Genomic DNA, 27,317 nt, shown 5'->3' with positions numbered 1-27,317 from the left:
GATCGTGACACCTTTACGACATCCATGAATCATCTGTGTGGACTTTTCCTCTTTCCCTTCTACCTGGCCGCTCCGCCTTCCTCCATCCCTCCTCTGCACATGTCCAAACCATTACAGCCTTTCCCCTCTAACTTTGTTTCTAAATTGTTCAACTTGAGCTGTCCCTCTGATGTACTAATTTCTAATCCTGTCCATCCTGGTCCCTCACTCTTTAAATCCTAACATCTTCAGTAGGGCTGCCACGATTAGTCGACTAGTCACGATTATGTCGACTATTAAAATCGTCGACGACTAATTTAATAGTCGACGCATCGTTTGAAGCTTTGTAAGATCACAAAGGACGCAGGAATGAGTAGTAGGATTTAAGAGTGTAATAACGGACTGAAACAGAAGATGGCAGCACTGCATGTACAAGGATGCCAGCTGCCGTTAAACCCCGAAGAAGAAGAAGCTGTGTCCCAGAATTCATAGCGCAGCCCAGCGCAGTTGTCAACAATGGCGGCAGCTAGTTAGTTTTAACTTTACTCTTATTATTCTTTCTGGGTCACAAAATAAACATTTAACATATTTTCAGGCAGGAATGTAGCTGTGTAAACCTCAAATATCTGCTCAGTTTATCAAGACACCACATATTTTCAAAAGCGCTCCGACGTTTTCGGAGATGTCTGTTACCCACTAGCTCGTTAGCTAGGCGGGGGCAAGGCTAACTAGAGCCGTGAGAACACCGGACTCCCGGCAAATCGTTTTCAAACCCACCGCCGTCTTTCGCTAGTCAGGTTAAACATATATATAAGTCACTTAGATAACTTCAAAATGTTATTGTTTGGCTTTCTTTAGTATTTTATTTGTTCCTGAGTAAATCGGTTTGGCTGAGATTAAAGTTATAGTTTTTTGCACAGCTAAAACTGTCAAGCAGACAGCTGATTATCAGAAGTGTGAGACGCCGGAGAATATACTCCGGTGTCCTGTTATATTTTAGAAAGCAAGGAGTTTATTAAACTTCACCGAAACAATCTGCAAATTTCTTAAAAAATTAATAAACTACCATCTTGTCTTTATTTTTAGTTAGCACAAACACTTCAAGCTGTAAGCTAATGATAGTTATATAAGACCAGATGCTGCTGGTGCAATAAGCTGTACGCTGTACGTCCAATGGATGATGATCTGATTAGTCGACTAATCGCAAAAATAATCGGTGACTAGTCGACTATCAAAATAATCGTTTGTGACTAGTCGACTATCAAAATAATCGTTTGTGGCAGCCCTAATCTTCAGCTCTGCCACTTCCAGCTGTGCTACTGTCTCCAAAGCATACATCATAGCAGGTCTCAGTAGGAACTGAGAAATCTTAAAATCCGTGCTAAAACTAGTCTATTTTTCCATTTATTATTATTTTTTAACTATTGGACAGTGTCATTAATGTATTACAAGTACTTTAGGCTTATTTGAATGTATTTCCTTTGCACAAACATGGGTTGAGAACAAAGAACTGCCTGCGTTTTACACCTGCTTGTAAATATTGATAGAGTAATTTATAATTAACAGGTAATAATTGCTCAAAAATTGTTCTTTTGATAGTAAGCATGGCTGACCCTTAGTATAATTACCATAGCATCTAACATAGATGGCTAGTTGATGTAAGCTGTTCATCTTTCCAGGAAGGTAAAGCCAGATAGACACTGTAAAGAAACTGATCTTGGAAGAGAGCTACTGGTATTAATGTGATATTTTATAGCCTTTAGTGTGATCATAGCCAGAGCTGCCCTTTGTCACCTATTCTGTTCAGAATTTTATGGACAGATTTTCTAGGTGTAGTGAAGCGGTGGACGGTTTCCGCTTTGGTGCCCTCCTCTCTTCACAGATGATGTGGTTCTTTTGGCCTCATCAGGCTGTGACCTCCAGCTTGCAGTAGAGTGATTAGCAGCCAAGTGTGAAGCGGCCGCACCTCCAAGTTTGAGACAATGGTTATCAGACGGAAAAGGGTGGATGCCCACTTTGGGTCATGGAGGAGTCAGGCCCCAAGCAGAGGGGTTTAAGCATGTCACACTCTTCTTCATGGGTGAAGAGCAAGGGAGCAGGAAATGACAGACTGATTGGTCTGCATCAAGCATTGTTATGGGACACTGTACCGGTCCCTTGTGGCAAATAGACACCTGAGCCTTTATGGAAAAGCCTGTTTAAGCCACCTTCTGAACCTCCCAAACAGCTTACAGCATTTACAGACTTTCACACCTCTGTGTTCTCGTGTATTCAAAAATTTACATTTCAGGGCACATCTGTACTATAAGCCGTATTTAAAACATGAACGTTGATCCAGTTGTTGACTGGAATAACATCTTTTCAAGGTCAGTGTTTAGCTACGGCTGGTGGGTGGCTGCATTACTGCAGGGAGGTTGTCATGCTTCAGAACAGTAGAGTTTAGTGTCAAACAGACAGATGCACTCTCTAACGTGAAGGAGAATCAATGCAGGAAATCAAATAAACTACCGAAAAAAGAATCCAAGTAATAGCTAGTAGGAATTGAGCAAAAATATTGATTCTATTGTATTTCTCAATTCACTTTGTTGAGAGACAGTATATTTGGCACTTGTTTTAATCAGTTGAATGACTTTTTCTATTGCCTTTAGTATTATTAATTTTCTCCACCTTCTCTTTGAAAGCTTCCTGTTAGTTCTTTTTTTTTTTAGGATCCTACTGCGGGCTGTAATTTTGTATTGATTTCAAAAGAGTGGAAATCTAGAAGGAGGTAAACCACCAAGTTAAATTCCTTGTAAGAGTAAACATATTTTGGAGACAAACCAGCAGCTGATCTCGTTCTTCCCGCTTCTACTAGGTTATTTTGGGCTTTTTGCCCAAATCTTCCCGGCCAGCTTTTTCAGTCTCAGGATTGATTTTGGATTTGCATCAGTGTGTTTTTCATTCTGGCCATAAATGCACCCCCAGTGCACTCACACACTGAGAATATACAATTCCCTCAAATCAATTTCCTTGTCTATTTTCATGTTTATTAGATGTGGCTCTCAACATGTCCGATGCTTCCTGAAGCTATTGTTTAATGGTAAATGAAGGTTTTCTCTTTCATTTCCACTATTTAAACACACAAACACACACACACACATTCTCATTTTAATATCTTAGTGAGGACATGTAATTGGCATAATGCTTTCCCTAGCCTCTGACCCTAACCTTAAACCTTAGCCTAAACCTAACCATAACCTAATTGTAACCCTGATACTAAAACCACATTTTTAGTCTCAAAAATGCTTTCAAACTCATGAGGACAGGCACAAATGTCCTCATAAGTGACTGTTGGTCCCCACAAGTATAGTAACATTCCAATTTTTGGTCCCCACAAAGACATCTAAACAGGTACACACACACACACTTCGTTTTTAACCTCTTTTTTGTCTTATTTTAGCACTGGGAAATCCCCCATGTAAGGCCATTTATCAGCATGAAAAGGGCAAATAGCTAACAACACTACAGATTATTGTGCAGGTTGGGTAATAAATACCTCATGAATCTTATTTTCAGACTTACAGTTCATATTAATGTCAAGAAGGTCGACAAGTAGCTTCCATATGTATATGTGGTGTCCCTCAGTTTTTACAATCAGGTTTAGATGGCTACTTTCAAAATGGACAAATTAATGGGGAATATCGCGGTGTCCACATCCATCTTTTATGTACAGTCTATGGCATTTAGCACATTTAGCTCCCATTGACTCCATCAACCTACTCTACATGTTGAAATATTACACATTACTTGTGTCCCATCTTCCTCCCCTCATCCCAAACTGGACACGACAAATGGCTGCTTCACCCTGAGCCTGGTTCTGTTGAAGGTTTCTTTTTGTTAAAAGGGAGTTTTTCCTTCCTACTATTGCTAAGTGCTTACTCAGGGTACGGTTTTGATTGTTGGGGTTTTCTCTGTTTTGTTGTAGGGTGTTTTCCTTACACTGTAAAGGTCCTTAAGGTGACATTTGTTGTTGTGGCTCTATATAAATACAACTAAATGGAGTTGAGTTTCACTACAGAAGAATATGATCAAACTTCAGTACTTGTACTCACACCCCATTCTCACCCCAAGTCAAGCATGAGAGTGCTAAATCACATTTAAAGTTTTAATGCTTTCAGTTTTGCAAATAAAAACATTTAATCTTCATTTTTTTGGAGAAGTTCTAGATTTTGTAAGATATTTACTGCATCCAGCTAGTGTTTAAACATAGAGCAAGTCATTAGATATGCTATAGCACCCAACAAATTAAAATCCAATATTCACATATTATTTTTTTAGCTTGTTTATTGTTTCTGCCGTGTCCTGTGGGGAACATATCTGCCTGCTTATTTGTCGTGATTGTCTGCCGTTTGGTGCTTTGGCGATGTGCAGTTGTTTATCACTGAAAGCAGCTGCCTGCTGCTCGCTGAAACGATGCTGATGAAGTGATGAGACTGAAATAAAAGGGCCTAGCTCTAAAGTTCTGGAGAGTCTGTGTGGACGTCAGAGTTGGGTGATAATTACACGTGCTGTAATCACGTTCTGATTACAAATTGTGCAGCACATCGCTTCAGGCGGCCACATGGTCAAGATCAGCAGGTGCCTTTGCCCCCATTGCCCTGTGGCTCAGGTGACACCCTTTCAAATTAGCAAATTTAATATGTGACCTGCTATTGAAGCTGTTTTAACAACGCATACAGTTGCTGTACGTGTAAAAGCCGCTTTGCAATCCACCTCGACCCCAGCTCAGTCTTTATGGGGGGGGGGGGGGGGGCCCTGGTGTCTTGCAGCTGCTCTCTGCACCTCTGGCATTCCTCGGTTGAGGAACTGAGGCGAGCTGACTGAAATAAAACCCACTTTTGCTGTAGTGAGCCTGAGGAGGCTGTTCATGTGTTAGTTTTCACCTAACCTTCCATTTCTTGGCCACCCGTTCTCCCTCCTGTAACTCTCAGGTCTCTCAGCATCCTTGTTCCTTCGTTTTCTCTCCATTTTTAGACAACACTTTCCCTATTAGACGGTCTTCAGTTGTATCCTCCGGGGTCCTGGCCTTGTCTGATGCCCTCATCGTTCTCCTGTGTGTGTTTTTGTGTGTACGTGTGTGTGCGTGCATGCAATCCCTATACCCTCGTATTTCTGCCTTTATGTTTGTGTAGTAGTGTGGTTTGTGTAGTGTTTTCCCTCTGTCTTAGAGCTTTGGGCTGTTAACCCTGCAAACACTATCGCTCATCACAGTACACAACAAGAGCTTAAGAGCTCTCAGGGAAGAGTTCATCTCCCTCTGCTTCTCTCTTTTCTTTTTGTCTCTCTCTCACCCTCACTTGTTTTTATCTGCTTTCTATTCCCCCTCCTCTTTGCTTCCTTCCTTCACAGCTCGCACTTAATACTTTTCTTACTTTCAAGTATTGAGGCGTAAAGGCTTCTCTGCCCCTCTCTTGTCTCTTGATCCCTGTTTTAGTAATCACTTTCTGCTTTCTTCTTCATGTCTCTATACTTCTTCTCAGTGGAGTTGGATCTTCTTCAAGGAAGGAGAGATGCTTCCAGCCAGATAACATGCAAATGTTAAAAATCACTTCCACCTGAAACTGGAACGCTTTCAAAAAGACTAGCGACATTCGTGTTGTTATTGTTCCTTAATGTCAGCTAATGTTGGACATATTTCATGCTTTTATCAGACCAGAAAAACAAATAAATGAGCTTGGCTATAAAACAGGAAAGAGTCATAAAAACACACTAGATGGGATAGAAAGGCAGCAGGTAGATGCATTTCTAAGACACGGTGATGAAAGGATATGTTACTGATGACATTTTAATGATGTCCGAAGCCAATTTTCAGCTGATGCTGAGCTGTTCATCAGCACAACAGGGCCCAGGCTGTTTATCACAGAAATGTGTTGCAATCACTCTTCAACACATAATTTGTTATCAAAAACAAAAATGTTCCTGAGACGGCTGTTGATGGGTAATACTTTAGTGGATGGGACGGAGCTTTGAGAAGAATTTATGCAAGGGAAGATTTAAGAAGGTAGTTACAGGATGGAGATAAGATAGAACAAAGGATTGTGGAAGGAGGAAGAAAAAGGGAAAACAAGAAAGATTTTACTTTAAATAGAAGGAAGGCTAGAGAGGAGGAGGAGGAGGGGAGGGATAAAAGGAGGGAATGACGTCAGGAAGAGTGTGAAAGAAGAAAAAGACTTAAGATGAGGAGTCTTTAAAGGTGGCACGGGATGATGGATGAGTTTGTGGGAAGTGTACAGAATGAGAAAACAGCTGCTTTGGTGCCAAAAGCCAGTGAAGAAAAATCAGCTGTTAGCCCTGCGGTGTGCGTTTTTGAGTGTGTCGGTCTTCACCCAGGATGTTAAGTCAACGGAGGATATTGTCTGAGGTTAAAAGTTTCATTCCTAGCTGTTGGCACTGCAACTAATCACTTCCAGACATACACACACTAAAGCAGCTCTCAAGATTGTGGGGGTTTAGGGTGTAAAGACCTCCATAGCTGTCATGTACAAACAACCTATGGGATGTTTTTTTTTGACTTATCTTCACTGTCAGCGGAGGCACCTGGTGAGTTTTGTATTCTAAGATACCCACATTACTGGTACAGCACATTTTGTCGAAGCAGTAATACACTGGGGGGGTGCTGATATGAGGCTGTGACAACTTCACTTTACATCTGCAGAGGAAATGTTCATACATTCCCCTGAAGAACAACAAGTCCTGCATTCAAAGTGAGACTTAAATATAAACTGTTATCAGCAAAGTGTCCTTCAGCTATAGAAAAGTAAACATATTCATTATACAGTCCTTTCAGAGAGCAGTATTGTTATTATGCATTGAAGTACCAAAGACTGGTACATCACGTTGTAACGCAGCCTCGGTGAGACACTTTGTAAATTGTTTTCCGTGTATATCTTAATTTGGAAAGAAGTCATTAACAAGAGCTGTCAGAAAAATGCAGCGGAGTGTAAAATCAAAATGTTATATTACATATATTGTCTTATACAAGAGGTTACAAGACAAATTCAAATTCTCTGGATATTGTTTATTTAAATACAACAACTCTGGTTAACTCTTGGTCATAAATCAGACTTTGCTTTTTCAAAAGAAAAACAGTTGTAGTCACAAGAGCAGTGGTTTGGTTCTTTAAAACTGTTGGTGCTGTAATCATACATTATCGGAGCGTATTTGCGTGGTCACCGAACTATATAGTACTCTTTTGTGGCTGTAGCTCAGGAGGTCGTGCAGGTCATACTGATTGGAAGGTTAGTGGTTCGATCCCTGGCTCCCCCAGTCTGCATGCCCATTATCCTTGGCAAAATACTAACCCTAAGTTGCTCTCCGATGTGTCCATTGGAGTATGAATGAGTGTGAATGTCAGTTAGTGAGCACTTAAAAGCATAGAAAGTAGTGCTTGTGTGATTGGGTGAATGTGGCATGTTGTGTAAAGCACTTTAAGTGCTCCCGGAGAGTAGAAAAGTGCTATATAAGAATCAGTCCTCATCCATCCTTTCCTCTTTCTCAGATTGTTCCTGAGTTTGCTTTAGTTCAGGTTGTCCTTATTGGATATTAGATTGCGCTTTTGTGTTAGTAAATGTAGTAGTAAATGAGTACAATCTTGTGTTCTGCATTTAATAACTTTTTATACTAAAAGTACTCTTACATCTCTGGGTACAACCCTGATCCTAACTCTAACAAGCCAATAATAACTCATCGTTGATGGTGATTAATCCTTTGCCACATAACTGTACTTAAGTTCATTTATCAAACAGGTCACCTGCTGCCACCAGAGGCACCAAGCTTCTCTTCTTAGGTTTGATTTCCTACTAAAAGTTGCTCTTGGGATCTTTGGGAAGTGAGTGTGTCTAAAGAGGAAACGCTTAGTTAAACTCCTAAGGAACAGGTAATGGTTACATAAGACTTTGTAAAAGTAGCCCTGAGAGCCTGATTAAATGTTTCCTGTCCTGAAAGAGGAAGAGAAACCACAATGAAGCTTATTAAATAATCACATAGTCATTCTGCCCCTGCTGTAAAATTTTCTGATTACAGCAGGTCTGTTTCACCAGTGGCGTCGACTGGTAAACGGAGGTGCTGTTGTTATGGTAACCTAATGATTTTTGGGGGGGCCCAGCTTGTGAGTTTTGTCAAGATGTTTCACTTTGTTTTAAAGGTTATTATTGTAGGGCATTAACACTCATACCTATCAAACAAATGTTATATCTAAAATAAAAATGTAAGCTGATAATTTGTCCATATGACTATTATGAGTCATTATAAGGGAAAAACAATCCAAAGGCCATGAAGCTCAGTTTAGGTATAGTTAATAATTTATTATTAAATATTTCATGAAAACAGTACATTTCCCTCTGCAGTATCATTTACTGCCCTCACTTTGCATATTGCTCCTAAACGGCTTAATGTAGGTGTTTGTATCTCACACTGATATCCTCTACATTAAAGGTATAATGCTTATTAGCATTAATTATTAGTATTAATTATAATATGGAGGCTTACAGCAGGCCAAAGCTTATACTGTAGGGCTTTAATGTGAAATGCTGTGTGCAGTTTTGTGATGTTTGTGTTCTTTCTGTGCTTTTTTATGTTATTTCTGGTTATCCCTGTGCCCTTTGTGTGCAGTTTTGTGTATGTGTGATATTATGATGTGCGCTATTTTGGGGTTGTGGCTATGAGTTCATTCACTTTGCTGTTGTATGCATGCGTGGATTTGTTTTGTGTATGTGTGTGTGTGTGTGTGTGTGTGTGTGTGTGTAGGTCAGCAGTGAGGGGACAGATGACCGATAGGGTTCCAAGGACAGCGAGGCCATGAGGGCCTTGGGGTTTATGCATGTTTTTGTCTATGTGTGTGAGTGTTTGGGAGTGCGTGTGTGAATGATTCGGTGTGGCAGTGGATGGCAGGAAGCATACGGTTCCCCGCTAGCAGAGAACAGTGTCACAGTGAGTGGAGCTAATACACACACAGACACACACACACACACACACACACACACACACACACACACACACACACACACACACATATATTTAAACGCTGACAGACACAGAAAAACACACAGACTTTACTCAGGGAGACAAAGAGGCCACAAAAAACTAGACAAACACAGACAAAGGTTTACACACAGACGGAGGTGTGAACCATCATTCAAACATATTCATTTACAAGGACAGAAAGCTGAAAAATGCACTCAAGTGCACGCTAGACAAACAGAGACCTTCCCAGTGCTCCTGTGGCAAACAAACATGCTCTTCCTTTTCCGCACACATATTAACGCTCATTTAGCAGAGAAAGGTGGGAAGGGAAATTAACCTAAACTGTCAGCACAGCCTTCAGGAAGTAGTAGTTTTTTTATTCTTTATTAATGTTTTGTGCTTGGGATCGAGTTTACTTTAGATCGGATAGAAGCAGCTGCAACCACCTTTTTATAATATTCTGTAATGACTTTCATGTGGCATTCTGTATTTATATGGTTGAAATCACACATCAATTTACAGCTGCAGGCCTTTCATTATTACATAAGTGAATAGGCCATGCAAAAGTATAAAACACATCAATATATTATGATGTTTTTCAAGGCAATTGAAGAGTGTCCCACTGTGATATCGGATCAGAAAGAAAACTCTAATCAATACTTAATTTGACTGTATCTGTGTCAGTTTAAAAGTAGATTTTAATTACCATATATGTGTAAATTTTTAATGCAAGCATATGGAGATTTTCATCAGTGAGTGTTCATATATGCACCGCTTTCCTGCTTTTGATCATATTCAGGATATGATGTTAAGCTGCTTGGATCCTTCCAAGTCAAGGCTGCATAAAGTAGCAGGGATGGTGTTTATCTGCAGAGCCAACCTGGACTTCAGCTTTACCCTGGTTTGCTCAGCACAAAGCTAATAAGACTTTCAACAAGCTTTTGGGTTAGTGTGGATATGAAGCATATTTAGTTCAGCAAGATGATCTTGAAGCGTAACTGCACTCACCAAAAAATAAAATGCTAGCATTCAGCAACATCACCACTAAGCACCTTTTTCGTCCCCAACAACTGCTTATGTAGTCTTACTTATGTGCCCTCAGCCACACAGCCTAGAGACCTGGTAGTGACACCACACTCCCACAGCAAGGGCGAAATATGTGAATTCCTAAAGAGCACCATGAAAACCTCCATGCATTTGCTTTGGTTTCCAGTAGACTGCAGCATTAGCTGATAGTCTGCATGGAAGACCCCAACTTTTCTGCAAATACTCACCAAATAGTAGTGAAATTGTGAATGTCGTGCAAGTGTGGAGGTTTTTGGCACAGCATCCTCTTTGCAACCCATTTAACCTGCCGACAAACAGCAGCCACTTTACAACTGGTCAGGCAATATCTTCCTAGCAACTGGTGGTTGCTTGAGAAATATTTACCGGTTTCTTAGCCTTTGTGAACAAGGCTTCAGTCACATCTTAGCACACTTGTGTAGTATTTATTTAAGTTTTACACTTAACTAAGACAACAGGAAAATATCTAAACTTGTTAGCTACAAGAAAACTTAATCCAGGCATTTAATCGATAGATTATGTTGATACCTGTCCATAAAACACAGTGACTTTAAGACTAACTAATTTCAGGATTTTACCGCTCCTCCTGCAGTGCCTCAACCTAACTCTTTGCAGCTGAGTTGCACTATAAGAAGCCTGAAATAACAATAATGATATATCTTCTTCTACTGCTACAATACAACATGTCTTTTATTTAAATATATTTGTTGGCTTTGAATGACATTGTTATTCCAGTGCTTAACAAAACAGTTTCCTATGGACTATCTAAGCTTGCCAGGTTTCGTGCATGCTCGTGAATGATTAGCAAGCCCAGTGACCTCACATTGACCTTAATTAACCAGGCCTAGAGTTAAAAAAACAAAGTTTGGTTTGGTTTGTTAACTCATCATGTTTTATCCCCCGTTTATCCCAAACAATAGTAGCTGATTTGGAACGGGAACAATAGTTGTTAAGGAAGCATTTAAGCTCCGAGCTTAGGACACTAAACAACATATTCAGCTGAGCAGGACTTGAACCTGAACCTGGCTTTCAAAATAGATGTGTCCGTGGCCAACAATCACAATAGTCAGAAAAGCACTACAAGACTCCTCCATCATGGCTGAAAGATCCCTTCACCTTATGAATGAAATGCATCCCTGGATCCATCAGAATATATGAATCCCTATTCCTGCTTCTGAGAGCATTAAGAGTGTCTCTTAATATGTTCACATTTATTAAGAAAAAGTAATTTATCCAAAAATAACAGATTTAGTCCGATAGTTACACACACACACACACACACATACTGGAGCCATTATTGTAATACCCGGTCCCTTGACGCTCTGAATGCGACAGACCATCTACAGTAAAAGGGTGAGGAGATTAATCAGAGTGGGTGTGGATCTGTTTGAGTGTAGTTATGTCAGTATCTAGGCATGTAGTCGGACACTATATTAACTGTATCAGCACAGCTATGTGTGGCTGCAGTTTTACTATTTTAACTGCTCTCAAGTTTATCCAGTGTATTGTGTGTGTACTTTATAATGTGCTTTCACCTTTTCGTGCCTGTGCCTCTGCACAGATCTGTGTTTTGTTTGTTAGAGCAAGAGCAGAATGCCCGAAATGTGTTTGTGTGCTTCCACGGCGCACGTTTGAATTTTCAGATCGTCACACGCCACCTGTCGACACGTTTGACCTTTCCACCCTTTGGTGTGTGTGGCTGCATACGCACCTCTCTTGACCTGTGCTTCTCCCACAGTGCCTCTGTTTCAGCGTAAACCCCAAGCTCACTGGTTAGCTACAGTTACCTGGTAACAGACAGCTGCTGTTGCCATGATGTTATGGGGCCACTCAGGTGTCCAAATTTGTTTGAATGATGGATGATTGATTGTCAGTGCTTGGATCTCACTTTCTCTTCCTCACACACACACACACACGCGCGCACACACACAAACGTAAATAAACATGAGTCTAAGTAACAGGAGGTCAAGCACGCACAAACAAGCTTGAGCACACACACACACACACACAGTCACATCTTCATACTTGGGGGTGTCATGATTGGCTGTCAGGAGAAATGACCCCAATTTGGGCCTGTGGGACTTGAAGTTGTAGCGTGAAGTGTGTTTGAAGTGGCTTGAAGTGACATGTGGTGTGTGTGTGTGTGTGTGTGTGTGTGTGTGTGTGTGTGTGTGTGTGTGTGTGTGTGTGTGTCTGCAGGAGTGAGTGAACAGAAAGTAGGCTGAATATTAAAAGTGCTCCCTTGGCTCTAGACCTGGGCAAAATAGCACTTGAATATATTCAAAAAGCTTGAAATAACCCAGGGAGTGCTTGATATAACTGGTCTCTCTTCCACACTTGAGGTCATTTCAAGTTTCTGCCAAGGCTGAAATTGAACGCACCCCAAGTCCTTCAAATATTACAACCCACTTTTGCATTCTTCCATTTTTGAGCAGGTATTACCCCACTAGCTTAACCTCTAAACTGTACTGCTCAGGCAGCTGGTATTAAGTGCCAAATTCACTCCTGGAGTTCCTTCTCACTCCTGCCAGGGTAAAAAGCTGAAGAAGAGTGGATGAGTGCACAGTTGGCATGGCAGCCAAATGTCAGCTATAGTGTAACACTGCTATGATCTCTTAATTATCAGCTTAGCGCGCAGAAGGAAAAATGGTCTGGGTCCCTGAGATTACAGTAGTTAAAATAATTTGAAGTAATCTTGTCATTTTAAACAGTTTCCTTTATGCCACATTAGTGCTTTATGGCTCACGCACACTTGCTTTTCGTTTGTTTGTTTCAGGGCATAAAAAAATGCGTGCTACAACTACTAACAAAGTTTGTGCATACCTGTATTTTTAATTGTCAGTGATAACTTTACATTCAGCAGGCAGGAGGGATGATAAAAAGGTTTTAAATTGATGCATACACAAGGGGAATAAATTAAAGGCAAAATCAACATAAAGTGACTTGGTAAGATATTGAGCCAGCACATGCTGCCAGAACAGCTTCAGTCCATTGATTTTCCAAGACTCCAGAAGTCTGCTAGAGGGTTGTTACACCATTCTTTAAATGATGTGACTTAATTAGGTGTTTAGATGATGATGGTGAAGCGCTCTGTCTAACACATCAGTCTGCTACCTCCCATAGGTGACTGTGAAAGTCAAAGCATATGATTCCCATTATTATAATGCTCATTACCCTTCCTGCTCTATGAACCAGGGGGCTGTCATCCTGGAAGAGACAACTCCTGTGAGGATAGAAGTGCTTTATCTTTGAATAAAGTTGATTATTCAGAGCGGCTTTTTATTGATTTAGTAGTTGGCCTTTCGTCTGAGAGGACAGCTACACACAAATTCCCAAACACACCGCCTCACGTTGACATCAAGTGACATTTTTACTTCAATCTATCCCACATCACACAAAATGCCATGGTTTGTGCGCTTTGTTTTCATGCTACAAATCGCCATGCCAGAGCTATCTTGGTGTAAGACCATGACCCAGCTCTTCACAAACGTTGGCCCAGTTATTTGGAGCCGTGCCATGTTTTATTGACAGCTTTCACTGCAGCGCTAAAATGGAACAAAAGCAACCTGTTCATCTGGACTGAACCAAACTGAGCAGGTTAGCTTTGACAGCAACTTCAAACTACGAATGGTTCGTGAAGAAGTTCAGATTCTAAATATATGAAAGAACATGTGTAGACCTGTTTCTTTTTCAAGTGTTAGGGACTTTTCTCAGGGGGGAAAAAAGCACATTTTCATAACACACATGATCAGAAAGAACTGATCATTTCTTGTACCAAGAGTTTGTTTGGTTTACATAAGTAGAAATAAGGTGTTTGACACAAAACTAAGACCTCTGCAGCAAGTTGGGAAAGTTTAAAAAGTGCTTCTGGAAAGGAAAACAAAAACAGGTGATTAAACAATACATGGTTCAAATGTGTCTGACTTTTTTTATTGCCTAGTTAATACCAATTTTTTACACACATTCTCTAAAATGGGCTTTGGACACACAAAATGGAAAAAGCTTCTGACCATGTCTGAGCTCTCAAAGCAAACAAAGACAAACATCCTTGGGACACACGAGGGTAAAATAGTAAAAAAGTTGGTACGGAAAATTCAGCGATCGCCTCTGTCAGCCTGGGGCACCATAAGTACCAAAGGGGGTAATATTGTGTGTTGCAATGAAGAAAAAGTGGGCACAATTTGTAGAAATACACACAGATTTAATCCAGCAGTAAAGATAATAAGCCTTTAACACATTTAAACCCTCTCGTATGGATGAATCGTTCAATACCTGTGCGAGTCGGCTGATATTAATAGCAATGCATCTTTTCAACAGCCAAGATTGAAAATCAGCCCTAATTCTCATTTCTTTAATGGCATGAAGCTTTGTACTTTTTTGCCTTTGTGCTCTTGCTTCTATCAATATTTCCCAACTCTCTCCTAAAAATCTATTAAAACTTGCTTAGATAAGATTTGGTATTATGAACAGAACCTGCTGGTGCTCTTTCAGTGTTTAACACTCTCACTCCAAACCTGCTTAAAACACAGGATCATGAAAAAAACATTTAAAAAAATATTACAGTGCATTGGACAGAATACATAATCTTACAAGGTCAGTCATTGAACCCTCTTTATTCAAATACATGGCTTTTTAGCCATTATTAATCAAGTTCTTTGTAATAATACACTAAAATGCATGCAGGGAATTAATACATAAATAATAAATACATAAAAGCAGCCTCAGATTTTTTTATTATTTATCTATTGATACATTAATAATCACTCAATTACAAGTGACTGGCTAAAGTTCGTTGGGCCCAAATTGCTTGGGTTCAGTCATTTTGTTATCTCCTCCACCACATAACCAGCAACAACCTTAATAATAACTAGTTAAATATTCACTGAGTGGCCACCAAACTAAAAAGCTTGTATTTTCAGAGCTGCACCGTCATCGTTCACTTCAGCTGGCCTCATCACTCGTGTTTTGCAGCTAGGGCTGCGCAATATAGGATAAACAATTCTCACAGTATCCATCCATCCAGCTATTCCCTTGTAATATAATTTTTCATATTTGTTGATGTCAATATATATCATGATATTATACCATATCATTACTTGTCTCAAGTATAATAATATAATACATTAAACAATATTTATTCTCTGTCAGAAGACAAGAAGAATATGCTAAAAGTACTATAGAAAATTATTATAATTGTTTTTAATTTTATACTGTTTATATATAATCTCAAAAACTGCCTCTAATCACAGTCATGTCTCAATGAAGTGGACAGTGACACTCATATATGGTGTGACTTGACTTCAAATCCTGTCATTACACCTTATGGGAGCTGGTAACGAGGGTCAGTTACTTTAATCTGACACTTCCTACTTTGCTTAATGGCGTCGTGTCTTTTAAAATAAAGTGGATTGTTGCATTCATGATATCACTGTGTATCTTCATCTTCTTCTTTTTTGTAAAAAGTGCAGTATGGGAGAACGTGTAAAGTCTCACACTTTAAATGCTGGCACTGCTTGCGATGGTAAAAAAATCTCCACAGTGTTACCTGCCTTTGTGTGAACATTCGACACAGCTTGCAGCGTATGCTCTTCTGCTTTTTTGTTGTATTTTAAATATACATAAAAATATACAGATAATGTCCCGTCTTTTCAGCAAAGTCCATTTGATCAGGGTTTCCATTCCAAAACTAGTTAACAAAAGTTACTAAAAACTAAGTAAGTGAAATGCAATAGCTTAATAAAAGTAATGCATACTTGTTACAATGTAAGAGTAAACAGAATACACTTAAATATCACTGAACCCGACCTTCATCTGAATGCTAGCTATCCCAAATCTGAAACAGAGCTATAGGGACCAACCCAAGCCAGCTGACTGGTAGCTCTCTGGGGCCCCTGCCCTGTGTATTTTACTGTATGCAGTGAGGATGAAGGGACCCTCCGACTCATTTGTGCCCCAGGCCTTACCCACGATAGAGTGTTGTAAGTTGCATCACATGAAACGCTTTGTGACTTTGTTGTACTTGTACTGGGAATAACAAAGTTCTGATAGCGTACTGTTCCCCCTACTGTGGTCCAATTCCACTGCACCTCTGAAGTGCCTCCACAAAGAAACAATTCACTCTGTTGTTGGTTTAAACAGCCGATTTTCCACTCCATACTGAGCATGTCCTCAGTTCTTGGTCCCTCTGAAAAATCTCCTTTGATGCACCTTCCTTTGCACACCTCCCCCCAGCCCCCCCACCCCCTCCTCCAAGTGGTTTGATGTAATTTGACTAGGTAGGTGACATCTCTTTTAAGAGAGGGGACAACTTGAAATGTCAGCTTCAGTGTGTTTACACAAAGAAAGGAGAAGAGGCAGAGGTACCAAGGAGGCAAGTCAGTAAACGTTTCACTCCTTTTCTCTCCTACTTCACATCTGTTTCTCCCTCTTCATTTGCGTTTTCTCCCCCTTTCCTCCTCCAGCCGATTTCTCCCTCTCTCTCTGAGTGTGACCTAGTTTGATCCTGAATGGTTTGGGGCTGTCTGTCTCTGAGATAAACTCATTTGCTCTGGATCATTTGGAGAGCAATGCCATTTCGCTCCCCCTACCCCCCACCACACGCTACCCCCGCTCTCCTCTACCCTCGATGTTATTTGGGGTTGCGAGCAACAGAATGCGTCGAACGTGTCTGGGTGTGCGTGTGTGCATATGTGTGTGTTCTTTAATCTGTTAAGTGCGGGGAGACATATGGGGAGAAAGGACAGAAAAAGCTCACACACAGAGCTGTCAGAAAATGAAAGGGGATCTCTGGCTTCAGATAAGGTTGTGAAGTGTTGCATATCCAAAGATATCTGTCTCACAAACACAGAGCACTGATAGGCAGATTTATTCAAAAAGGTCATGCTGCGCTTGCGCTTGTCTGCGTGCTATAGTGCGTTTGTATGAGCTTCAATATGCAATGGGATTTTAAAGATCCCATCAGATCTGCTTCCCTATTAGAGACACGTGTAGGTGCGCATGTGTGTTTCTGCGTGTGTGCTTTGTTTCTCTGCAGGCTGCCGAAGCTGCCGTACTGTAAGAGAGAGGCCGTGGGTTGGACGGCTCTCATCTAGTCTCAGAAGGCTAATTACACTGAGTGCACAGTGATGGAGCTGCCTTGAAATTATTTATGATTCTTCCGTTGTCCCACTTGTTCTCATCAGCCAAGTCATCATCTGATGTGTCCTCAATTGGCAAATAATTTCTGATCCCCATCCTTCCGTTGTCCTCATTTTCTTTTGTTTTCTCCAGCAATTACAGTGCAGCCACCTCGCGCACACAAATATCTTCAAGCAGCCAAGAAGAGTTTGTCTGTATTGGAGCTTTGCTAGCTTTGGGAAAGGCTGATTCCAAAAACCTGACATTTAAAATTGATGTTTTACATCATTAAAACAATTTCAGCTATAAAACTCTCTCGTACCACAGCTGCACTCAATACAATCTCTCAACCTCTAGCTTTTTCCTGGTTTCCTCTTCAGGGAGAACTCCAACAAAAAAGGACCCTGAAACATTATCAGTGCAACTATCAGCCTTTCAGAACTGTATGCATTTGTTTTCAACATATCAGAGATAAAACAGGCACCTGAATTTGAATTACAGAATCTTAGGAGCAGAAGAAAGCAGCCCCACTGTAGCCTGAGCAGCAGCACTTGTTTTTAGGCTGGTTTGTCTCATAGAAATCCTCAAGTAATTAGTGCAAATATCTTCAAATAAAGCACACGCTTGTTCACATCATTACCATGATAAAGCTCCAGTTCTTTGAATAATTCAACCAAAAAACACATTTTTGCTCAATAAAAAAAAAGTAATGATTTGAAAAACTCCTGCGTTAGTATTTCTAATATTCACTTCAAGCCCAAATCTCCAGCAAACACTCAGCTTAAATCAAAAGAGTGATGCAAATGGTGCTCATTTAGCTTAGAAAATCTGGTGACATAAAAGGAAGAAAAGTGGTAACTTTACAGTTTGAACAATCAGCCTATATATTCTGAGAACAGTCGCCAGTAGGAGGCGACTGTACTCAGTGGCTAAAACTTTACCTCTGGACAGATGGGATGACACCACGGTGGCTATGTGGAGGACTATATATGCAGGCCGAGGGTCTTGAACCTGCTGCTCCAGAACCACATGTGACGCTCTTGTCCATTTCCAGCAGCTCCTTTTGATATTGATATCAAATTAAATTAATATGAATATGGAAAGACTTGTTTACTTTCACTGCCAAGGCTGCTGGCTTACCAGTGTGTTTTATTTGCTCTTTATTTGTTTTAGTCTAATTTCAACTAAAATCCATTTCTTCTATTACTTAAAAAAAAAAAAGAAACCATATATTTAATTTATTATCTAAGTGGGTTAAAATTAGGTAGGATCTTTTGTACAAACACAGGTAGAAAACTTTGCTTGATTTAGCATCATCCATCCATTCGCTTCTGCTTATCCTTTTCAGGGTCACGGGGGGCGGGGGGGGGCTGGAGCCTATCCCGGCTGTCTTAGGACGAGAGGGTACACCCTGGACAGGCTAACAAAGACAACCATTCACACTCACATTTACTCCCGCATTCACACCTATGGTTTTAGTTTAGTGTTAGTGTTTCCAGTTAACCTAACCCCACTCAGTGCATGTCTTTGGACTGTTGGACGAAGCCGGAGAACCCACGCAAACACGGGGAGAACATGCAAATTCCACACAGAAAGACCCTGGACTTGAACTCAGGACCTTCTTGCTAACCCCCGTGACATCAATTTAGCATCAGGGTAATCAAAATGAAACGTTAACATACCAAATAATCATCTAACGCTAACATTAGAGTAGTGAAGTGATTTTAATTTACAAGTACCAGAAACGTTGATAGAGTAATTCATAATTGGCAGGCTGTGTCACCTTTATTTTAAGCACATAGTGTGTTTTGGAGCAACAACGAATGAATCCACCTGTATTCAGTTGCATATATAGACAGACTACTCCCAAAACATGAAAATACCGTTTGCCTTTTCTAATCAATTGGCTGTGTCTGTGGATTTGAAGTCAACAATAATTGCATGTTTAACCTCTGATACTACACTCGCTGCAGGGGGAGGTGTGCCAGAGGAGAGGTTTCTCAATGTAAAACAGCTGCAGTTACACATAAAATCCGCTTTAATGTGCAACACACCATTTAATTATGCAGATCTTCGCAGAGCTCTTTCTCTCGTTCTGCTTCTTTCTCTCCCACTCACCTTTTCCTTTCTCTTCCCCGCTCTCTCTCTCCCTCACTCACCATCTCTTGGACCTCTTTTCTGAAGTGCCTAGCAAAAAGGAAAGACATTTTTAGGTTCTAAGATTATAATCATTTCGTTTTTATTCATCATAATTGCTTGCTGATTGCAGTAATTTCTCTGCACTTATAATTTTAGAAGTCTTTTTAGTGCTTGGTGGCCGTATGCAGCATGCCATATTTATAGATTTATGTTTATCCTGTCCGTGTGTGCATGCGCGTGTGTTTGACTGTGAGTCAGTTTGTCTTTTCAGAGCTGGTAAATACAAGAGGGCGCACTAATGTCGCTTTTTGTGAGTCAGAGTTGTTGTTGGTGATGGTGGGAGTGGGGAGCCTTGGGAAAAATAGGTGTTTTTCTAAAGGAAGGATAAAGAAACACAGGCATTTCTTCATGTTGGCACTCCAGCAGAGAGCAAGTGAGCAACAGACTGAGATATAAAGCGACGGAGAGGCTGTGAAACGGAAGGAAACAAAGTGAGTGAGTGTGGCTTAATTGGAGGCATAAAGAAGCACAGTGCAGTAATCTGATGAAGGACTGAAGGACGATAAGTGTTAAAAGAGAAAAAGTCGTTAAAACATGGCATCGGAAAGAATGAGAAGATACAGAGAGGAGGTGAAAGGGGAGAGGAACTATGAGCGGCAGTTGTTTTTCCAGTGTCACTCACAGCCTCCCTCGGGAGTGTTTAGACCTTTAAAACCTCCTCTTTTCCAGAGGCCGCTAACACTCCTATCACCCTTTACCCCTCCTCTTCCCTCCATCGTTTCACTGCTACACATCTCTCCATCGCCCTCCTGCTTGAACTCCAGCACTGCTGAGTTTTCTCTCCTCCATCCCCGCCCCACTTTCATTCTGCTCTCTGTTTTCCTTCCTTCCTTCTGTTCCTTCCTCTGTTTTCCTCTCCCGTCGCTCCTCTTTTGTTCCCGCCGACTCTCAGATCTTCGTATTCTTTTCTCGACTCCCCTCCTGCTTCCCACCTTTCCTCCGACACTGAAGCCGCTATTTATAAATTGACTAACTGTACGTGAGCGTGGCGTTCGGGGAGAGAGGCAGGCAGAATGAAAGGAAGTGCGCGAATTGTTTCGTGCTGGTGTGCAAAAACAAAGCTGTGCAACAAACTTCAGCTGCTGAATCTGTAACAGTCGTTCATATCCTGTCACTCTGCATCGCGTCATGTTACATTTCAGGCATGCAGCCGCGGCAGTTTGTAGAAAAACCTGTTTCTTTTAAAGTTCTCGGAGGTCTTGAGCAATTTTTCTCAAAACATTTGGTTAACACAGCTTTAAAAAAGTGTGAGGCAGCTATTCAATCAACTGTGAGTTTAGCGTTCACTTCTTGAAATGGCCTTTTATGGATGAGTGAACAGCAGCACCAGCCTTCAGTTCTGAGTATAACATCATTTCACTGGTTATTGTTACAACTCCCCATTTTCTACAGGACTGTGAATCTGTGCGACTTCTGCAACACAGACATTGTTTGACTTGAAATTACAAAAAAATAGGCTTTACTGCTGGTGTGTGTTGCTTCACACACATTTTGAACGCTGTCTTTCACTCACAGTCAACAAAGTCTGCAGAGCCCATGGACTGTATATAAGAAAAGGCATATAGCCTTTTATTGAGACAAGTGACGCCGATGCTAACGTGTGTTAAACCCGCTTTCTTTCTTAAACCTGCCAGCAACTACTACTGCTCGCTTGATCAGTTACATCAATAATAATCTAAAGACTTTTTGAATATACAAAGTGATGCTAATTTTCTAGCTCAGGGTCCCATTCAGACTCCCATGCAGCACGATGAAGAGGATGAAGGAGGGTATGCTTCATGGGGGGGCTTCCTTGTGACTGACATGTCCCCAGTGTATCAGCGGGCAGTGTCCTTGGGCTGTCAGTCAGATGTGTAATGTCTGGTGTCAAGAAATCAAGACTGCAAAAGCCAAAATGCTACAGTTGAGGCTCAAAAAGGGTGATGTCACAGTTACTATGCTGTATATACGTTAACATAACAGTAAAGGGTAAGCCTTTGAGGTACCACAGCTGTCATAAATCCCTCAGGACTGCTGATTAACCAAAGCATATGGTTTAAACATAATGCCATCGCTGATGCTATCGACTGTTGATGCTGACCTGAAATTCCTGAACATTATAAGCAGACTTTTAGTTGAGCACTTGTTTTGCTGTGTGGTGTTTTTTTGGCGAGTTAAATTTTTTATTTTTTTTTATTCATGTTGTGTATCAGAGAGAGTTAAGAGCGGGCCTTGGGCGCAATGTGTTTCTCTGTTGGCTAATACAGCCCACACACTGGAGCCTTTCGCATGGGAGAGAAATGGAGCACTTTACACAGGGATTGTTATTTCAGTTTCATTTAAACTCCATGTGATACAGTAGCAATTTCTCACCACTTGAGTGTCACTTAGATAATAGCATTATATCTGCAGATTTGGGGTGCTCAGCTGCCAGGCGATGGAGTGAAAAACGGACAGAAATAGACGGAGCTAAAGGAGTGAAGGTCTGCTGTGGTGCGCTTGTGCACACCAGTGCATTCTCACCCACTCGTTTTTTACATTTAAAAAGTGTTCCTACAGTGCGAAGCCTAGGCTATTGATTTAAGAGTATAAATGTTTGATAATTCAGATAAATATTCTACAACTCCAATAGGAACCAGCGCTGATGAGGAAATCGGCCGCTGTGTTAGATAAACATTGAATGTAATGAATAAGGTGAGTGAACGTGAAGGGAGAGGTTTTCTACGGTTTGTTTGAACCAAAGAAATAGAGCAGAATTTGTGTTGACTCACCACAGGTGAAACATCCATGTGGGGATTTAAAAAGTTGAAGTAAATAAACAGAATCAAATGGACTTGGCCCTGCGGGTCATAAATAAGTGATTTTAAAACTTTTTGGTTGTTCTGTTTTTTTCTGTTTATGTTGAACTTTCAGCTTGAACTAGGAGCTGGAAATAAATGTATATTGTTATGTTAATGCATGTTTCCATCCATATATGGTGCAAATTTTGAGAAAAAGCATTCCCCATGATGTCCAGGAACCACTGCAACACAGTGGGAATGAGGCAAGAAGGTCCTGGGTTTGAATCCACTGGCCGGCTGTTGGCTCTCCTTGTTGAGTTTGTGGATTTTCCCTCTGCCTGCATTGGTTCTCTCCAGGCACTCCCAGAGCTTCCTCCCACAGTCCAAAGTAATGCTATTAGGTACACTGGTGATCCTAAATTGGCAATAAATGTGACTGTGAGAAGGTTGTCTGCCTCTCTGTGATAACCCTTTGATAGACTGGTGACCTGTCTTGGATGTAGAAGTGAAAGATTTTGGAAAGGGTTATATATAGGGTATTTCTAAGGTTTGGGGACTGCAGCTAGAAAATGGAAAATGGAGAAGCTGGAGTGGCTGGCCTACCAAAATGATTCACAGAGCGCAATGACAACTCATACAGGGGGAAACAAAAGAACTAAGAACAACATTGAAGGAAGCGCAGGCCTCACTTGTCTCAGTTATGGTCAGAGATCGTGATACAACAATAAGAACTATAATAACATAAGAGGCTGGACAAAAATTGCATCCATAGGAGCGTTCCAAGGAGAAAACAACTGCTGACCAAAAAAAACACAAAGACTCGTCATCTTGATGATCCCCAATACTTTTGGGAAAATACTTTTGGGAAAATATTCTTTGGACTGATAAGACAAAAGTTTAACTTTGGAAGGTTTGAGTCTTGTTACATTTGGCACAAAACTAACACAGCAACAGTCAACAAGTGTTAGCGTGATGGTCTGAACATCAGTTCATGCCCTAAAGCTAAATCACATTTCGGATATGCAGCAAAGCAATGATCCGAAATACAGCAGCAGGTCCAACTCTGAAAGCTAAAAAGCAAAAACCAAATGAAAGTTTTGGAGGTTTGGTTTTGACCAAGTCAAATGTCCAAAATAAAATCTGATTGAGATGCTTTGGCAAGGCCTTGAACACACTGTTCACGCTCAAAAACCTTCCAGTCTGCCTTAATTAAATCAGTTCTGCAAAAAAAAAAAAAAGAGTTAAAATTCCAACAATGTCAAAGACTTATTGAAAGTTATCCCAAGAGCTTGTTCGTGCTGCCAACAGGGGTAGATTTGAATAGCTTTTTCCCCTTAATACGAAGGAAGAGGCCTCAAGGCAGACACAGGACATGTTGGAGAAATTATATCTCTCGGCTGGCCTGGGAACGCCTTGGTGTTCCCCCAGACAAGCTGGAGGAAGAAGATGGATGGATGGATGGATGGAATCATCATTTGAAAACTACATTATGTATGTTCTCAGGTTGCTCTTTCTCTAAGGTTAAAATCTGGAATATGTAACTGTGACAAACACGCAAGTAAAGCACTATCCTGCAAAACCCGACCTTTTTTCAATAGCACCAAGCTGGCAAATAGCTCGCTTCCAAGTTTTCCAGACGACTATATTTTTTTTTAAAACCAGCTGGCATGAGCCAATTTAATATTCTAGTTGCTTTAAATCTAACCAAACAACCAGATAAAATCCCAAACGCAGAATGCAAAATCAAACATCCATAATTGAGCTGTCATAGTTTGCTCTGCTCTTCATATTCTGACCCTGTGCTCTCATAGTCATGGCTTGCAAATTGATAAGAGCTCTGGTTTTCTATCTCTTTCCATACTTATGTAAATTAATTTCTCTCTTGTGTCCACACATACTGCCTGGCATTTCCTGACCTTTTATTTTTGGGACCCTTTACTTCAGGGCCTCTCTTGTGGCCATGTAAAGATGGACGGCTGTCAAAAATGAAAAGAACGGTTAGCGATTGGTCCTGTTATTACCCTGTTTATCTCAAAATAGAATATTGCCCTCGTCAGTGACATTTTCAAGAGTTAAACGTGAAAACTTTGTTGAATATTCAGCTGCTCAAAGAAACTAGAAGAAATTGCATTCAGTTTATCTGCCTCTATTGAAGTTGCACATAAAGGCAGGTGGATAGACACAAGCTTACTGTTGCAATGTGCAATTCAACATCTCCGCTCCGCCTGCAGTCAGAACAACAGGTGGGTTTGACGAGGATATTGCCTGATGCTTTTTGCCTGTTCAGAAGTGGATTTCCTGAGAGATTATTAAGACCAGTTTTGCATCTGCCCTGCTAGAAACAAACTGCTTTCCTCTTCCATCCATCTTCCCTTCCCTCCAGGGCTGTACTCTGTTTCACATCCTCCATCTCTGACCAATCAGGTTTCTGTGCCTCTCCCGGTAAGAAAAAAATAAAATAAGCCCATTCCCCCACCCACCACTTCCATATTTTCCACGCAGCTTCTGTTGTGCGCCACCGTGACTCATTGTTTATTGAAAGGCAGTCTGTTATTGACCACAAAAAAAAAATCAATGGCAAACATCCGCAGTGTAAACTCTGATAACACCGTGGAACACATCAAACGAGCATGCAAAGAGAAAAGAGGAAGTTGCATTTATGTTTGTGTGGTTTTACAGTTCGAGCAATGAGGAAAGGCTGGTGTTACCCTCTCCTCCCCCTCCCTCCATCTGCCTCCCCTCATTTTCCTCATTCCTTCCCACATCTCCCATCTAGCTTTATTTCTTCTTCATGTTTACCCCTCTTTCCCCTTCTCATTCTATTCCTCGCCTTTTCCCTCAGACTGTGTATGTGATCATGCATAACTTAGACTTGCTACCTCTTCTGTCTGTGACCAATATGGCAGACATGGTAACTGTGAAGACACACACAAACAAACACACACAGGCCTGGATTTATCCAATTAATATAAAATACTTGCCATATCTATCTATTTATCTATATATCTATAAGGTTGGAACAGAGTGCCACCTGCTGGCCAGGAAGAGCAAATGCATCCTTATTTTATTCATGGCTAAAATCAAACACTGGTTGATCATATGGACAGCTTACAATTAAGGGGTTTGCTTATATAATTAGCAATAATATAGTTTATTTACCTTTTTATTTTTACAATTATTTCATGCCTCTGAAACCTCTACAGCCATTTTAATAGAATAATCACCTTAATGAATGATCAAAAAATATCTATTATTGTGTTCCATTTTTTGTTTTTTCATTGAAAAGTGTCGTATTGATGTTGTTTTTGCCTTATCATTTGCATCAATGTACTCGAGGCTAATGGCTTTAAACCCAGGAAACACATTTGTGTGATTGTTGCAAATATGTTTTCAGTCTCAAAAGCTACGATTAAAGAGAAGAGTCAAGCAGTTCTGTGTGCTGTATTTACAGCGCCGTTTTTTCTTGCTGCAGCAGCAACAAAGGTTGTTTTTTTTATTTATATATTTTTTTAGATAAACACTCAAACATCAGCTAAACATAATGCTAAACGAGTGGAAATTGTGTGGGCTATTATCCTTTTATCATCCCCTTATCAAATGCAGTAGTGTGTGTTTACTTCAGTGTTACTGATGAAATAGGTCTTCATAAGGGGAGAACAAAAACCTGTGAAAAACAGCTCAACCCTCCCTTTTGTTGTTTCTGCCAAACTCCCTGTGATAGTCAGCAGTTGAGCAGAACGATCCATGCTGGATATTGTGTGCCGTTTGCAGCTGCTGTCAGCCTGTTCTTCTCTCTCTCTCTCGTTTTTTTTTTTCTTTTAAATAAGAGCGAACGGTAATGAGAGGCTTTTACAGTCAATTCAGATGCCTCACTGCCCTCTGGAAATCATAAACAGGCTCTTAATTGAAGGGAAATGTCGAGGTCAGCATGAGGCTCAGCTGAAGATTTACTGCATTCATGAGTGTTGGCGTATAACAGAGACCTTAGAAGTGCTTTCATTTACTAGAATTTCTATGAATTCTTTATGTCTCTCCTTCTTTGCATCTGTGTTTCCGTGTCACCTTTTATTGGTGCATACATTGCTGACACCGAATAGAAAGTTGGCTTTGATTTTCTTAGTCGTGTACAGCTTCTTGTGATGGCTCATTTTACTCACGTGCCATTTTTGCGTCTGCGTGTTTGCTGTTTGTTTAACATGTTTTCCTCAGTTTCAGTTTTATGTTTCTCACAGCTACAAATTATCTTCTTTCATTCGATCTTCTTGCTTCTGCAAAAAAAGGAAAAAACACATAAAAGAACAAATTTTTGCAAGTGAGCAACATTAAAGTGCCAGTAGCAGCCCCATGAAATTTAAATGAACTGCTGATAATCTTCTCCCTCTTTTCTCTCTGTTTTTCATTCGCGTCTCTTCTCTGTGTCCCCTGCAAGAAGAGGAACGGCAACTCATCCAAGGTCCATCAACAGGTGCCGTAATAGGAGCGATCCTCGGTGCTCTCATCTTCATCTGCATAGTCATCATTGGCACCATCTTCTTCATCCGCAACCGGCAGGAGGACGCAGAGTAAGTCTTCATTAGCAATCCTGTATCTACTTAATCGTTTATTTAACCTCCTGAGCAAAACTAATCCCCCCTCGAGGACTAAGGCTCATTAAGACTTGTTACATGTCATGAGGGAACCCACCAGAGGAAGCTCTGTGATAAATCCTGACCTGAAGTTTATAGCATGAGGCTGCTGGGAGATTTTATTCCCAAAATGTTCTGCTCTGAGCTCCCATTTCAGCTCCTGCAGTTCCCCTCCTGGGCTTCAGCTGTAAATGGAGATTTATTAAACTCCAGTTTGAAGGAGGGGTTTTCCAATCTGAGGCTTCTTGTAGAGGCCTCCAGTAAATTAACAAACATGCAGCTATTGTTTACCGCCTGTTTGCTGAGTCAGGGGTTAATTAGATTTCGTTGGAGACGCCTTGCTGATGCCGTGCAGCTACTTCCAGTAAACTGATGCAACAAAAAAGATGGAATTTATGGTGACTACTAAGCATAAATGATTAACCATAAATAATGCTTGCAGAGTCAGGGTCAGAGTAAACATCTACTGAGTGATTAATAATTCTGATTAAGGATAGGAAAAGAACCTCTGTCCAGTGGCGGTCCTAGCCTGTTTGGCGCTCCGGGCTAACACTCCCTCTGGCGCCCCCCCCCC

The 27,317-nt window shown here is 40.8% G+C and overlaps 1 protein-coding gene across 1 annotated transcript in view; it reads left to right on the top strand.

The window, feature by feature from the left end:
* Nucleotides 1-27,317, top strand: part of pvrl2l (PVR cell adhesion molecule related 2 like) — a 312,485-nt gene that overhangs the window by 273,645 nt on the left and 11,523 nt on the right. The window contains exon 7 of the mRNA XM_005749352.1: nt 26,548-26,680. Coding sequence (XP_005749409.1) covers nt 26,548-26,680 — 133 coding nt within the window. The remainder of the gene's footprint in view (nt 1-26,547; nt 26,681-27,317) is intronic.

This window comes from Pundamilia nyererei, unplaced genomic scaffold, assembly GCF_000239375.1.
Source record: "Pundamilia nyererei isolate P.nyererei 1_Seehausen unplaced genomic scaffold, PunNye1.0 scaffold00242, whole genome shotgun sequence".
NCBI lineage: Eukaryota > Metazoa > Chordata > Actinopteri > Cichliformes > Cichlidae > Pundamilia > Pundamilia nyererei.
This window is presented reverse-complemented; position numbering and strand designations above follow the sequence as displayed.